Below are 16,669 nucleotides of genomic sequence, written 5' to 3'. Positions count from 1 at the left end.
GTGGTAGTATTGAGCAGTGCTCCCCTTTTTTATCAAAGGGTTACCTGGAATGAGCAATGCTATTCCTCTGAATTCAGAGTTCTCCTCTCACATGAAAAGTTTGAGTTCTTTGTTTCTCCAGAGCACCTGGAACCAGCAGCATCAGGCGATTTAGGCCCTTCCTCTACCTCCCTGATGCGCTGAGTGTTTGGCTAGCTGGCAGTATGCTTACACTTCTGATTTTATAAGTGTGCACGTAAAGTCTTTGTACACTTTCTAAAATCCACATACAGTAGCTGGTAAGTGTGCACGTTACTCCTGTACGGTAAGAGCTACGCACAACAGCTTCATGCTCTTTCTGAGTGGTTTAAAACCCCGGTTCCACCTTGGGCACCACTCCTCCTATGTATCCTCTGGATTCGTTCTTTAACAGGGTGTTGCTACTAGGGGTCTGTTGAGACAGTTCCTTCAGCACATACAAAGAGAAACGTGCGGTAGCCCCTGTGTGACAGGCCAAGACTAGTATGATTCTAGGCTCTTGGTTGTATTCCCTTAAAGGAATCTATTCCTGATTCCAAGCCTTGAGCTCTACCCCGGGCCCAGGAGTCTGGCCCTAACAGGTAAGTATTTTGGGGTATGTAGCCTAGGCCTTTGGCCGTAGGGAATAACGTCACTGACAGCCGTCTAACGTCCCAGGGGCAACTCCCATAGCAATATGGTAGAGTTGGTACTTAGTGCTTGCCATGGTTCTGGCATGCACTCCCCTCAGCATGGTGGCATGGGTAAACCGTTCCGCATAGCGACCCCTAGAGGACGCAGTTTGAAGTTCCCTTGAAAGGGAACGTCTCAGGTTACTTATGTAACCATGGTTCCTTGAGTAGGGAACGAGACACTGCGTCCTCTAGGTTTCTTGCCATGCTGCGGACGCAAGCTTCAGACGAAGAAGTGAATGATGTGTGCTCCCGGCGCCTATTTATACTATAGTCGCACCGGTAGTTACGTCATGGCTGTCGCCAGCCAACGAGTTGGTGTTTTTTCAATGTATGCTTCAGACACGGGTCACGACGAGGCGTTCCCCATAGCGACCCCCAGAGGATGCAGTGTCTCGTTCCCTACTCAGGGAACCATGGTTACATAAGTAACCTGAGACGTTCTTTTTAGCAGCAACATATGACCCCTTTAAAGCAATTTTTCCATGATCCTGTTTCTATAAATAAATACCTTGCTCTATTTCAAACCATAAACTTAACCATAAATCTAGCCCTAATTACAAACTGGTCTCACAAAACCAGATTTTTGATGATTGGCATAAAGTCTGGTCCAGCCTGTAGGTTATCCTAGCCAAGAACAGGTGCCCGTTTCAATAAGGAGGTTCAACCAACTCTGAGTTAAAACTAAGTTAAGCGCGTGCACAATGACTATGAAAAGCCATGATCAATGGAGCTCCAATATTACGATTCACCATGGCAACAGCACCCGACAAAAGGACGTCTGCATACTTCAGAGCAAGCGGCAACTTTCAGGTCTCTCTCGTGAAACCAACACGGAAGTGACTAAAACTGCAATTCATCAACTGGCCGCTAGAGGTTGGCTCCAAAAGGGAGTCAGTCCCATAGACCTCCCATGTTAAAATGCCCAACTTTAAAGCAGAAAAAAATATGTTTACAGCCTGGTACAAAAAGTGGTTTTGGTCTATCTAGCTAATTTTGCCCTTTATGACAGCTGTGAGGGGGGTGCAATTTTTTATAACTCATCCGTTTAAATTATATTAAGCCTTAAAATTCTGCATAATTAAGGGCGTGGCCACTTGAGTGACAGGTGGATTGCCGCTGCTGTCACCACCGTCGAGCAAGGTGGGCATGGTTTCAGCAACCAGCTCCCGCCTCTTTGCCAATTTTCGATTATCCGGGAGTGACGCACTGCCAAGATGGCAACGGCCGGCTCCGCCCACTTTGAGCTTCAAAAATGCCCTTCAGAAACCTACGGGTGACATCACGGGCACGTTTTTATACAGTCTATGCTTTAGAGTCAATACAAGTTTAATTCTTATCACTGTTATAATATCACAGTTGAAAACTAGCAGAACGCTATAGAAATAGGCTATTCATTTTCATGGTATCCCACGGGCAAAAAAAATTAAATAAACAAAATAAATTAAATAAAATAGGCATAATAATAATTTAAGTGCATTTTTCTTATTTTGCAAATGATCTGCCAAAAGTTAAGAAAAATATGGCAGCGGCTATTTACACAAGTGGAATTGGCATACTTTCTTAATAATTAGATGCTATTTATACTTTATACTAGCAGATACATACTATTTGCACCTCATTATTGTTGTACATTAACAGGATGCAATAATAACATAGAGTGTAAATTAGGGTGACCATATTTTAGTTTTCCAAAAAGAGGACAGTAGAGCGCGTGCCAGGGCGGGGGGCTGGGGTGTGGTTGGTTGGTGGTTAAAGTGATGTCGAAAGCGCCCAAAGTAGCGCAATCTCAAACATCAAAACTCAACATATGTAATTTTCATACCTAATTTACATATTTTACAGTCACTGGTGTGCATATTTATCATAAACACAACAAAAAAGCTACCAGTGGCCATCCTTCACAAAACTTAACATCTAGAACAGTTTTATCATAGGTAGAATGCAAAATGCTTTAATACAAGCTTTTCAGTCAAATGTAATTTATGCAACATTTCAAACCTTTAAACCATGGGGGGAAATCAAGCCATGGCAACAGTTTAAAAGTAGCCCAATTACATCGGGGGGAAAAACGCAGACTTGACAACCCTGCATCCAACACGAGCTGCAGAAGTCAGATTTGACTGATCGTGGGTTGAGAGGAGAGATGGCTGACAGACCGTGCTGGAGGATTTGCTGCTCAACAGATCCTGAGCTCATTGACAAATATTTGATCTTCCTTTACACAGAGCACACGTGATCGCAAAATTTAAAGTGAAAGTGAGCGCGCTCATTCAAAAGAGATTATATTCTCCGCATATTGATAGCGGCCCGCTGATTCGTGAAAATTATATACAATATTATAGGGTGACCATACATGCCATTTTCCCAAGACGCATCCTGGCAATATAGAAATCCTGGCCAGGACGCGTCCTGGGAAAATGGCACGTATGGTCACCTACAATATTAGAATGTTTGCAGGAGTGGGCGGGACTGGACACAGTCTTCTTCAGGGCTCTAATACAAAAACGCACACTATGAATGGCGACTGTAGAAATCAAAAGCCAAATCCCGGACATTTTGGGTGATTTAGAAATCCCGGCCACACGCATTTTTCAAGGTCCAAAAAGTCCCGGGAAAAGAGGACGTATTTATATTATTATAAATACTTATATAATTATAAATACTTTTATCATCATTAAATAATCGTTAGGCACGTTACTTCCACTTTTAGAACATTTTCTTCATTTTTATTGAAAATAAATTCTATTGTGATATGTGATGGGAAAAGTGAGAAGAGTGAGCTTGGCAAAAGGCGAACTCGAACCAGGTCAATCACATCCCAAGCTAGTTCTCCGTAACCAACACTACTGCCTAGAGTCCCCTAGACCACTGAAGCCATTATTTACATGCCTCCTATTTAACCTTGTGTGACATTGGAGGGCGGAGCTACTGTAAATTTGCATTTAGTAACTGACACTCCGAATAATCTTGTTTTCCATTTGCATTAAGATTATTTTTATTACTACAGTAATAAAAAAATGAGTTTCCCTCATTTAAGGGTTAACATACTCAGAGTTTTCACTTAACCTCCTTTCTGAAATGGACCCCAGATCTGCCAGACCAATATGATAACACTGTTATAGCAATAAATAATAGACCAGTGTATAAACACACACACACACACACACACACAAACACACACTTTGCAGAGTCAATCCATGATCAGCTGTACAGAAAGCATTGATGAAATAAGAAGGAATTTGTGTACAAAATATAAATGCACAATTTATGAATTATGCACATGAAGTCTGGTCTGCTATAGTCTGATATATATGTCCTCAGGCTCCACCTCAATAAAAACAAATGTTCTCAGTTAACTGCTGGACCACTGCATCATTTCAACTTCTGACACTGATGAGGCAGAGTAAACTTAAAGAGTGAAAAGTTTCTAAATGACAAACTATCAGAAAAAACGAGAACATCCAATTGATGTGGTGGGCCAAGTATAAACCAAACCATGTGCGCTCTGACTCAAACACTAAGGCTTCCTTCCTCACAACACTGAACTTCTGCTTTGAGAAGCAGCGTTAGACACGTCTCACACAGTGGTGATGGGGAGAGAGTGGCTGATACTGATATCCATAGAGACATGGGTTTATGGGACTAAACAGACCGAAATGACCTCAAGAACGTGAGAACTTGGGAATATCCAAAGCTATAAATACTAAGCCGCCTGTATGAGATATATGACATGTGACACTTCAGAGCAAAACCCTCTCACTTCAGGCTTCCACATCCTGTTTCAGTTCTCCCTTCAGTTCTCTGGATCGTAAAGTTGCATAATCTGATTCTTTTCAGGGGATCCACAAATCATCTGGCATGCCTGGAAAGACCTTGATAAAATCAAATCAGTTCAAATAAAATCAAAGCTACTTTTTATTTTATTATTTTTATTTGATATTATTTTTTATTATTTTGTCGCATAGCATGAGATTTTTTTTTACTAAGTTCAAACACGTCAGAGGATCCTTTAAGAATGTATAGCTGTTTGTCTGATGAACATGTTTTCAAGCGATGTGTTTTCTTAAATCAGGAAACTCAGTGAACAAACTCTTAAGAATTAAAAGTCCATCTGTGAATGATATTTTGAGAAGAAGTCCACTGAGCAAGAGACCACATCTGCAACTTATGAGGCCTCTGAGCAATCACTTCTCTACAGTCAGAGAGCTAAACTCCAGCACACACTCAGATTTCAGTGAGCCAGCAGGCTGCCATTCTTTGAAGCAGCGGTAACAGCACTGCTTGTCATAGGTCCTTGATCCAGACTTGTATATTTCTCAAGGGAAGCAATAAATGCTTGCACATTATGTTATGGGATGAACTTCAGGCCTGTGCTGATGATATCAGAAAACCCACAAATCTAAGCCTACAAATTTCAATCCACTGACATGAATGTGTTTGAGTGTGTTTGTTATGACGACATGGTTGCACACTGAGATGATGTCATACAGTCCACAGGTCAAATGTAGAAAAGATTTGACACTTTGCACTACCACTTACATATTGGTTTCATTGGCTTTTTTAATTTTAAACTTAAGCATTAAATTAATTTCAAACATATTTATTTATACATTTTAATGTATGATTTTTAGCATTTTTAAAATCAGTTTTTGAAGCAACATTATTAAAATATAAATTCACTAGCTTCATTCAGTTTTAATGTAATTATTTGACCATTCCTACCACCTTGCGATCACTGTGGAAAAGTCCTATAAAACTTTGAAAACACAGACAAACATTATTGTGCTTGGAGAATTTGTTTTCTTTTTATAACTTAACAAAAATGGTTAGATGCTCATAAAAATGCACAGGGAAATTAATACATGCTTTTATTAAAGAGAAAACAAATCTTTGAAAATATTTCAGTTTAAAACAGCATTTGCTGTTATTTTTTAAAGACACAACAGGTACATTCTCAGATTCCTATTTCTGAAAAACAAAGTGTTGTAAGTGAAATTATTATTATATGAACAATCATATGTTTGCATGGATCATGCATTGGCTTTTTTAATCCAAGAAAATGCAATGTTACTTTGTCAAATATTTTGGATCTGCTTTACAGACTATGCAACTTTTTGACTTTAACCTCAAATATGAGAATGCCTTGCCCAAACATATTATTACAGTACAATGGTTAAAACTTCTTAATTTCTGAGTAAATCTCTGGAGTGAATAAGTACATGACTACATCGGTCATCAATATTTCGCAAACTGGAAATCATGGCATCATATGCCAACAGAAAAGCTGTCACCAGCCTGAATCACTGTTGCAAACACTGATTTGAGTCACTCAGGCTAATCAGGCTGTGCCAAAAATTGTTGCTCCACTTCTCAGGGCCATATAGTCACTAAATACCAACAGAGGGCACTATTGACCATGTCAATTTTGAAAATAGTGCATATTTATGAAAAGATCTCATGTTGTCATTGCAGCTCCTCTTCACGGACATTTATTTTGATGTACTACCTACTGAAACATGATATGACATAGCTAAACATGGATAATTACTTCATAATGGGCGAGAAGAATCAATAACCTTTTCTAGCTTCACATAATACAACAGTCAAAGACAACTTCACAATGGCACTTCATCAATGAATAAACTTTACATATATCTTTTTCTCAAACATTTCACAATAACCTCAGTCAGAGGTGCACTCTTAAAAATGAAGATTCCAAATGGAATTTTTGCAGTGATGCCATAGAAGAACCATTTTTGGTTCTCCAAAGAACCTTTCTTAAAAGATAATTTTTTTTCTTAGTATGAAGAACATTTTATGCAATGTAAAGGTTCCATGGATGATAAAGGTTCTTCATGGAACCAGATGCCAGTAAAGAACCTTTGTTTTTAAGAGTGTGGGTACCATTACAGTTTTTTAAAAATGCTTACACACAGTTTTTTAAACTATAGCTCCATTTCTCAATACTCTACACACAAAACCAGAAAACACACACACAACATGCAAAATGTCACACACATCTTGCAAAAGCAAAAACTTCATTCAAAACTATTGAACTCTTCTAAAAATGGTAACTTTACGTAGTAACTGTACACACAAGCATAAAATAATTATCCACATACACGCCAAACGCAATGTAAAGGTTCCATGGATGATAAAGGTTCTTCATGGAACCAGATGCCAGTAAAGAACCTTTGTTTTTAAGAGCGTGGGTACCATTACAGTTTTTTAAAAATGCTTACAGTTTTTTAAACTATAGCTCCATTTCTCAAAACTCTACACACAAAACCAGAAAACACACACACAACATGCAAAATGTCACACACATCTTGCAAAAGCAAAAACTTCATTCAAAACTATTGAACTCTTCTAAAAATGGTAACTTTACGTAGCAACTGTACACACAAGCATAAAATAATTATCCACATACACGCCAAAGTACACAAATGTGAAAAATGTAAAACACTACTCTCATGTGTCTTTTGCTTTTTCAGAGTGCAGTGGAGTGAACATGAGTTTGTCATAGCTCTCACACATACATGCATATGCACATATACACTGTATATACAGTACAGTACGTATGTACAACTGATGAATTTTACACAGTTATGCAACTGAACTGAATCAATACTGAACTGACTTGAGCTGTATAATGACACTATTGACTTGCTGCTTTGAATTTAAATGTGAAACTATTGTGAAGCTGCTGTGAAACAATCTATATTGTATAAAGCGCTTTAGAAATAAAGTTGACTCTCTGACTTGGATTGTATGCATATTCAGTGTATATATACAGTATATATATATATATATGTGTGTGTGTGTGTGTGTGTGTGTGTGTGTGTGCCTATGTATGTATTGTACATATACACACACATATACAAACACATATTATATATATATATATATAAATGCATATTCATATTCATATATACTGTAAACAGAACTGCAAGGAGGTAAAAATAATTTCTTTCTCAAAACACTGAGTTTTGATTTCTAAGAAATTATGTTTAAGTGTTTTCACACATGATCACTGGCTGTAGGTCATCAGTAAATGAGTGTAGAATTGAAATAGCAGTGTTTCCCAAATGAAACAAAAGAGCTGTTAGTTTTGAATGATGTGTGCAATGTAGAGAAATGTGTTTAGAGTTTTGAAAAAAGTTTGTTTTACAATAGCAAACTGAGTTTAACGCACATAATGTGCTTGTCGTTTTGCAGTCTTGGTCTAAAGATTAGGTATATGAGTGAATGTTTTCACTGAGTGGACCTCAAGTACCACTTTTAGTGTCTAAGCAATTTTAAAAAACTGTAATTCAAGGCCTGAAAAATCAGACTAAAAAAAACAACATCTATAAAACAATAACTTTGATCACTTTATCGGTGAGTCGAGGATCTCTTCATACTCCTGTCTTTTGCTCTTGCCCACCCAGTAAAGCTTTACGGCCGTCAGCACCACAACACTGATGATGATGATGAGACCCCCGATGATGTCATACACTGAGGGGACCATGTGGAGCACAATCAGCTGCAGAAGCATAGCCACAACAATCTCCATATGCTGAACGGTGCTGACCAGTGCAGGATGGAACTTGTTGAGGGCGTAATAGACCCCCAGGAATGCCACAGTGGAGCAGACGCAGATGCCGATTAGATAACCCCACGTCTCTATATCATGTGGAAGGATGGGCTCCTGCAGGATGAACATAGTGGACACTCCCCACACGGTTCCGGTCCAGCCAAAGGTGAAAAGTGCAGCCCACATGCTCACCCTCTCTTTGATGGCGCGGTATATGATCATGGACAGGGCCGCCATTAAGCCTGCCATCACCGTCATGGTGTAGCCGAAGGTCTCCTTCCAGAAACCCAGAGATCGGTGCTCGCCTACGATGTTGGGAATCATGACCAAACAGAGGCCGAAGACGCTACTGACAACCGTCACCACATCTGTCATTCCTAGTCGCTCATCGATGAGTAAAAATGCCAGTATGGCACTGAAGACCGTCGTGGTGGCTCTCCACATGATGGTGCCATTGCTGGGCGGGACGATGGCAAAGGAGGTATACGCACACGTGATGGAGATGACATTGCACACACCATAGAAGAAAAGACGCAGTCTGTAGCCTTGAGGCCCGAAGGGAGGCTCCTGGTAATAAAACACCACCGCGATGGACAACACCTGGGTGACGGAGCGGATAAAGAGAAGCTCTAGCGATGGCACCCTAGAGCGGTCGGCAGCTAGACGTGTGATGAGAGCCACGCAGCCGTGGGCCAGAGCCGCCCCAAACAGAGCAGCCCACGTCATGCGTGAGGCGAACACAGAGGCCTCCCCGAAACTCTGCAGCTGACCTCCGACCCCTTTCTCCCTTTGATCCCCAGCCGGTTTGGACCGACTGTCAAGCGCGCCAAAAAAAGTCCTGCCTGACTTGCTGTCAGTGAGGTGCTTCCTGTCTGAGGTCTCTTCGACAAATGAGCCGAAGTCTTCAAAAGATGGAGCGTCATCATAGCCCTCGTCTCCAGGCTGGGGAAAGTGAGTGTCGTATTTGACCGTCACTGTGTTTGGGTGGATTTTGACTCTCTTCTTGGAGCCAATAAGATGCTTTGATGGTGAATCATCCATTTTCTTACAATACTTGCTGTTGAGTAGCTCCTGAATGTAAAAAAAAAAAAGCTCAATATCTCATGCAATGTTTTTAAACTGACATAAATTTCACGGAGACTTCTCAAGTAAAGCTATGACATATGTGACCCTGGACAACAAAACCAGTCTTAAGTCATAGCAATAAGTTTGTAGCAGTAGCCAAAAAAACATTGTATGGATCAAAATTATTGATTTTATGCCAAAAATTATTAGGATATTAAGTAAAGATCATGTTCCATGAAGATATTTTGTAAATTTCCTACTGTACTTATATTAAAACTTAATTTTTGATTAGTAATATGCATTGCTAAGAACTTCATTTGGACAAATTTAAAGGCGATTTTCTCAATATTCAGATTTTTTTGCACCCTCAGATTCCAGATTTCCAAATAATTGTATCTCGGCCAAATATTGTCCTATCCTAACAAACCATACATCAATGGAAAGCTTATTTATTCAGCTTTCAGAAGTTGTATAAATCTCAATTTCGAAAATGTACCCTTGTGACTCGTTTTGTGGTCCAGGGTCACATATAAGTGTCCTGGTGTTCTGTAAGTATTTTTGGATCTGGATTAATGATCATTACTCGCACTGATTTTACCACAGCATAAAACCTAAAGGCAAACTCTTTCTTTACAAAAACTGAAATTAGTTTATATTACATGCTTTTTAATTTGACATGCAGGTAAAAACTGTAATACTGAGAAATATTATTACTTTACTTTACTTTTACTTTTAGTCATTTAGCAGACGCTTTTATCCAAAGCGAATTACACATAAGAAAAAGTAATTAAAACTAAAAGCTAAAACTCTATAAATACTATATATATATACACACACATTTAAGAAAATAAAATAAATAAAATAAAATGACAAATGCATACAACATTTCAAAACTAAAACATTTAAATTAAAAAAATTTAATTAAAAAAATAAAGCTAAAAACAATTCAAACATACACAAATAAGAAAAAGTAATTAAAGCTAAAATCTTTTAAGAAAATAAAAGAAATTAAATAAAAATGACAAATGCATACAACAACATTTCAAAACTAAAACATTTAAATGAGAACAAAAAAATAATAAAGCTAAAAACAATTCAAAAATATTAAAAGAACAAAAGGTATGAGTTTAATAATGATTCTAACATAACACTAAGCCAAACACCAAAAAACAACTACATATGTGTATGTACAGCCACACACATACATACAGTATACATGTACATATATATAAATACATTAAATATATATATATATTATTTCATTTACATTTTGTATGTTGAAGTACTGCAATAACTCAAAATAAATAAAAGTAAAACTTAATAAAAAGCCTATATAGACATAAAAAAATTACAATTTAAAATAACTTAATATACAGTTAAAAAATGTGAGGTCTTTTTTTTCAAAAACATTAAAACTTTTATTCAGCAAAGTATTAATTAATATATATATATATATATGTGTGTGTGTGTGTGTGTGTGTGTGTGTGTGTGTGTATACATACATAGGCACACACTCACAATCAAGCTCAACAAATATCTAAGCATTTATAAGCAGGTAAGTCGGTAAGTTCTGAACCACAAATGTGGTTTTCTATGATTATATGATATTTTTATGAATTTTATCCTTCAAGGACATAAATGTCAAGTTGTTACTTGTGTTTTAAATTGATACAATTTATTAACAACAGTTTGGTCAAAACATAGTAACAGTAGCCTATTATATTTTTGTATGTTACCTGTTTGCTGTTTCATAAATTGTTTTAGACTACTTTTTACATTTGCTTTCTTCTCCTGAGCCTTTTTGTTGTCAAATAATTAAGATGTTATTAAGCTATGTATCTACAAGAACTGACTCTCAAAAATAAACCTACACTGAGAGTAAAAAGTGTGACAACTAGCCCCGCTGTCCCCTACAAGCTATTTTGAGAACACGGTCAATAATAATGACGCAGTATAAGCAGGTAAGTCGGTAAGTTCTGAACCACAAATGTGGTTTTCTATGGTTATATGATATTTTTATGAATTTTATCCTTCAAGGACATAAATGTCAAGTTGTTACTTGTGTTTTAAATTGATACAATTTATTAACAACAGTTTGGTCAAAACATAGTAACAGTAGCCTATTATATTTTTGTATGTTACCTGTTTGCTGTTTCATAAATTGTTTTAGACTACTTTTACATTTGCTTTCTTCTCCTGAGCCTTTTTGTTGTCAAATAATTAAGATGTTATTAAGCTATGTATCTACAAGAACTGACTCTCAAAAATAAACCTACAATGAGAGTAAAAAGTGTGACAACTAGCCCCGCTGTCCCCTACAAGCTATTTTGAGAACACGGTCAATAATAATGACGCAACACAGATTTTGGAGGTGGATCAGGACAATTCTGCCATTAGTGTCTGCCTCTAATTAATTATAAATGCATAAAGAACAGGTTTTATGTGAGATATCTGAATCCTCTGTCTGTCCATTTTACTGTCATTGTGACAGATCAGTGAGCGTATAATCCTCAGTCACCTCTGAACTCTTTTTTTCTCTGTGCTGGTGTGGAGAATGATGGATGAATCTCATTCTACAGACACAGAGAGCAAAGAATCAGTGCTATTTTCCCTGCAGCACAGTAAAAGTGCTTTAGTGTCTATCTATCTAGTAATCTATCTATCGATCACCCTCTGGAACCTGCTTAAGTGCCACCTGGGGTATATGTATCCCTGTTTGGGAATTACTTCAGTTATTAATTAATTAATGGCTCAGATTAGTTTTTTCCTACAAAAAGCAGTCTTGCATGTCTGTGCACCGTACTATATTGGGTGGCAGTATATGAGTAAAATGAATGGTTCGATGCGCAATGTCTTTTATTCATTTACTGATTCTGGCAAATGCAGACTTCATCCTTTCATGAATTTTCCAAAATCAATGTGCTTACAGACCTAGTTCTCCCTTTATTTCCTTTCATTCTCTGCAGTAACCAGATTTTTGACAGCAGGGTAAAACAAGAAATCCTTGATGTATCACTGGAATTGTGGTGCAATGAGGACAGAGACATAATAACAATATCTCAAAGTGACAACAGCTCTGTGAGGCAGAAACCGAGTCAAAGATTGGACGAGGCAGCAGATATAACAAGAAATATGCTGGGTTAAAAACAAACCAGTATGGGCAATTTTGGCAACCCAGTACTGGGGTTGTGTTTGTTTTGACCCAGCAAATGTTTAACCCAACATGCTGGGCTGTTGTTTGTTTAAAAGCATGCATAATGACTGCAGTAACAACACAGGCAAAATAATCAAAAGGTGATATTTATTGATAAGCAAGAACACTTAGAAATGGACAAAGATAGCAATATTACAGTAAAAATGAATGAACCATAAAACTTTTTTTGCACTACAGGGCTGGTTAAACCTTGTTAAACCAGATCATGAAGAACCAGTGTAGCTTCACTATCCCTCATTGTTTGTTTGGACTGGGCAAACAGGCGCTCTGTAACCGATATCCCCACTCTCTTTGTATAAGCTGCTCATAATGAATAGACTGCATTTTCTCAGAAAGCATTAAATACATCAACTCACTCCACTCAAGTATGCACGAGAAACTATTGACTAAAGCAGTAAAGGGATGTAGCAGAATCAAGAAACTCCCATTTGACTAAAGAGAATAGCTATTTTTTCTTTGATGCATCTCTATTCAACATTTCTAAACACTGTTCATTCCCTAAACATTTAACTAATGTCATTAAGTCATATATATAATCAATTTATTTATAATCAATCAAATTGATCAAACAAACAAATTTATTCCCAGTACACATTCAGAAAATATTTCAGAACATATGCTCGGCATGCTAACAAAGGGGATGAAGGTTTATTCACCATGCACAAAGACAGCAGGTGTCATTATAATTCCAGGAGCTGCAGGCAGGATACAGCTGTCTTGTTGAATGAGGATGTTGAAACATGCGTTCTTGTGAACTGTGTAATTATAATCATTTGTCGTGTTATATCGTTTCAGCAATAAGTGAGGTTATTCTTAAACATAATTCATTATCGTCATTAATGATACATAATGATATTTATAATACACAATAATTATATTCATCATACATAATTCAGATACTGAAATACTACACACACCAGTTCCTGTTTACAGTGGTACATGAGTACAGCTGTTCTGTATGTCAGCTGGGCTTTTAAATACTTAACAGACTGTATTTACAAGTCTACTCTAAAAAAGAACCTGCCACATATCCTTATCCAACCTCAGAGTTAGTAATCTTGTCAGTTAAAGACTTTTCCCCAATGCTAAAAACAGAATAAGACAATGAACTGCAGTATACAAAACAATAATAGCTTTGTTATAGACATTGGTATCATGAGGCAATTGATATAGGCCTATAATCAAACATAAAAATGGATAAGGCATTTCCTGTTGAGAGGAACAAAAGCTGATTACTTTGGGAGCTGAACATGGTTCTCTGAACATGAGAAAGCTGAGAACATCAGTGTGATGAATTAATGTACCCTGAAACATATTCTACCCAAGGACGTCAATGCAGGCACAGATGCTCGGCTTGGTGCATTGTTGCATTCTTATATCTGATCACTTCTTAGCGGTGCTACGTGATTGCACTTAACTGGTTAGGCTATTTTCTTTAACGTCAACTGCTGACATGGCGGAGCAATGGTTTGGCAGTGGGCAGTTGCATTGCAACCCACTGTAACCCTCACAGCATTAATAACCTGACTAAGGTTAACTTAACTGCTTGACAGGTGACAAAAATTTGCATGTGATTTTACTGTAGGCTACAGTTAGATGCTTAGCATGTGAATAATGTTTTAGGCTCTTGAAGCGGCAGCTGGCCTGCTGTCTGAGACTGCTTGACATTTTTAAAACAGACACATATGCAGTAAACATTACATTTCTGCTAATTCAAATAATTTGTGTTAGTTTAATAATAAATAAATGTAGTAATAATATATATAGCCTAAGATGAATATCACTTTAACTTTATTTAGGATGACAGTAGGAATACAATTTTTAAACAACTGTTGAGGTCAAGAGGTCAGTCTGGCCAAAATCACAATTTTAGAGGAAGACAGATATTTTATGTGTTTAAAAAGAACTACTAAGTTCACTGCCTCTAATTAATTATAAATGCATAAAGAACAGGTTTTATGTGAGATATCTGAATCCTCTGTCTGTCAGTGACCATTTTACTGTCATTGTGACAGATCAGTGAGCGTATAATCCTCAGTCACCTCTGAACTCTTTTTTTCTCTGTGCTGGTGTGGAGAATGATGGATGAATCTCATTCTACAGACACAGAGAGCAAAGAATCAGTGCTATTTTCCCTGCAGCACAGTAAAAGTGCTAGTGTCTATCTATCTAGTAATCTATCTATCGATCACCCTCTGGAACCTGCTTAAGTGCCACCTGGGGTATATGTATCCTTGTTTGGGAATTACTTCAGTTATTAATTAATTAATGGCTCAGTTTAGTTTTTTCCTACAAAAGGCAGTCTTGCATGTCTGTGCACCGTACTATATTGGGTGGCAGTTTACTGTAGGCTACAGTTAGATGCTTAGCATGTGAATAATGTTTTAGGCTCTTGAAGCGGCAGCTGGCCTGCTGTCTGAGACTGCTTGACATTTTTAAAACAGACACATATGCAGTAAACATTACATTTCTGCTAATTCAAATAATTTGTGTTAGTTTAATAATAAATAAATGTAGTAATAATATATATAGCCTAAGATGAATATCACTTTAACTTTATTTAGGATGACAGTAGGAATACAATTTTTAAACAACTGTTGAGGTCAAGAGGTCAGTCTGGCCAAAATCACAATTTTAGAGGAAGACAGATATTTTATGTGTTTAAAAAGAACTACTAAGTTCATTTTATGTAAGATTAATCTAGTTCTATACAAAAAAGTCCCTCTAATGCTATAAAATAGTTAGCAGATTTTTTTTAGACTTTGCTGAAATAAAATAATTGAAAATTATTTCATAAAGAAATATCACTCAGGAAAATAAAATGTACAATGTGTAATAAAATTGATAAAACAAACAAACAGACATTTTTCAGCATGTATTACACATAATCAGTATGCTGTATAAACCTTTTAAGGCCCATTCACACAAAGGTGATAACTGTAACAATAAATAAAGTTTTAATGTTTTAATTCTATGATTAACAAAGTCCGCATGATAGTTAAAATGATAACGACACATAGGAATCATATAGTTAAAATAATTTTCAGAGCGATTTTTTTGTAGCTGATGAGTGATAAAATCCATTTAGAATCCATCCTGCTTCAAAGAGTTTGAGCATTTAAAGCGGCAGACCACATAACTGCGGCATGCCTATAATAAACAGAATGTTATCATGCACGGGTGTGAACGCCAGTGATTGTCCTTGTACAGCTCCCTGAAAAAACTCCCTGTTCTCAGTCCCACTTTTGACTGCAGTATGGCGCTAATATATCTATCTTCTGCAGAGTCTCTGAGGATCCTATTTTCACCTGCATCTTGAAAAAATACAACATACAAGTCCCAAGCAATCCCAGGCATCAAGTCCCCAACAATTAATGGGAAGTACTCCTTGATAGTATGCTTATAAACGGCTAAAGTATGAGGGATGAAGCTTGTTGGCTTGGTTTGACCATCATGACTAGGAGTATATGGAGTATTCTGAACCTCATCCATTTTTTATTGGTGCAACAGAGCACAGACACCAACAAAAGGGGAGGAAAAGCCAAAGAGCTGCTGTGAGAGCTCACAGCAAGGTTACTGTGCTGTAAAAATAGAGCTAAGCTGCCAGACATGATTGCTGTTAGCTGTCCTTGCTTCAAAGACATTTGCTGGACATTGTGTGATTAAGGCTAAGGGAGTGACACTGTGTTGACAGCGTCATGCTGTGTTGTTTTTGCATGTGCCAGCCTTTTCTTATAGTGATTTTGGCCCTGCAAAATTTTACTGTAATCACAGATGTGAATTTATGGACAGCTAAAGCAATAAATCTTTTGTGACAAATGCTTGTATGAGGCAGTGGCCTTTTCCCCCTGCATTATTTATATAAATTGTATGTTCTATAGACACATACGATGACAATATAGCAAAGCACAATATTTTAATCCATATAGCTGAAAGGTGAAAATCATGGTGAAAATGGTGAAAAAGGCCCTTCAGAGGCTGCTATTGCGATCTATAAGTCTTTCAACTGTTCAGAGACAAAGCTTTAAAGATTTATCAGAGTAAAGCGCTGTGTGACCTGCAGACATCTAAAACTTATCAAACACTCAGCCTGTTAACTGCTTTCTGAGCATTCTGTCTCAG

At 37.3% G+C, this 16,669-nt stretch overlaps 1 protein-coding gene across 1 annotated transcript; it reads right to left on the bottom strand.

Annotated features, from left to right (window-relative positions):
• Nucleotides 1-8,025: 8,025 nt before the first annotated feature.
• On the bottom strand, nucleotides 8,026-9,335 carry LOC107550608 (solute carrier family 35 member G2-like). Its single transcript, XM_016231926.1, has one exon. It carries the CDS (start codon nucleotides 9,307-9,309, stop codon nucleotides 8,062-8,064), a length of 1,248 nt encoding a protein of 415 aa, XP_016087412.1. The 5' UTR covers nucleotides 9,310-9,335; the 3' UTR covers nucleotides 8,026-8,061.
• Between the last annotated feature and the right edge of the window lie 7,334 nt (nucleotides 9,336-16,669).

This window comes from Sinocyclocheilus grahami, unplaced genomic scaffold (assembly GCF_001515645.1).
Source record: "Sinocyclocheilus grahami isolate Dianchi unplaced genomic scaffold, SAMN03320097.WGS_v1.1 scaffold402.1, whole genome shotgun sequence".
NCBI classification, from domain to species: Eukaryota; Metazoa; Chordata; class Actinopteri; order Cypriniformes; family Cyprinidae; genus Sinocyclocheilus; species Sinocyclocheilus grahami.
This window is presented reverse-complemented; position numbering and strand designations above follow the sequence as displayed.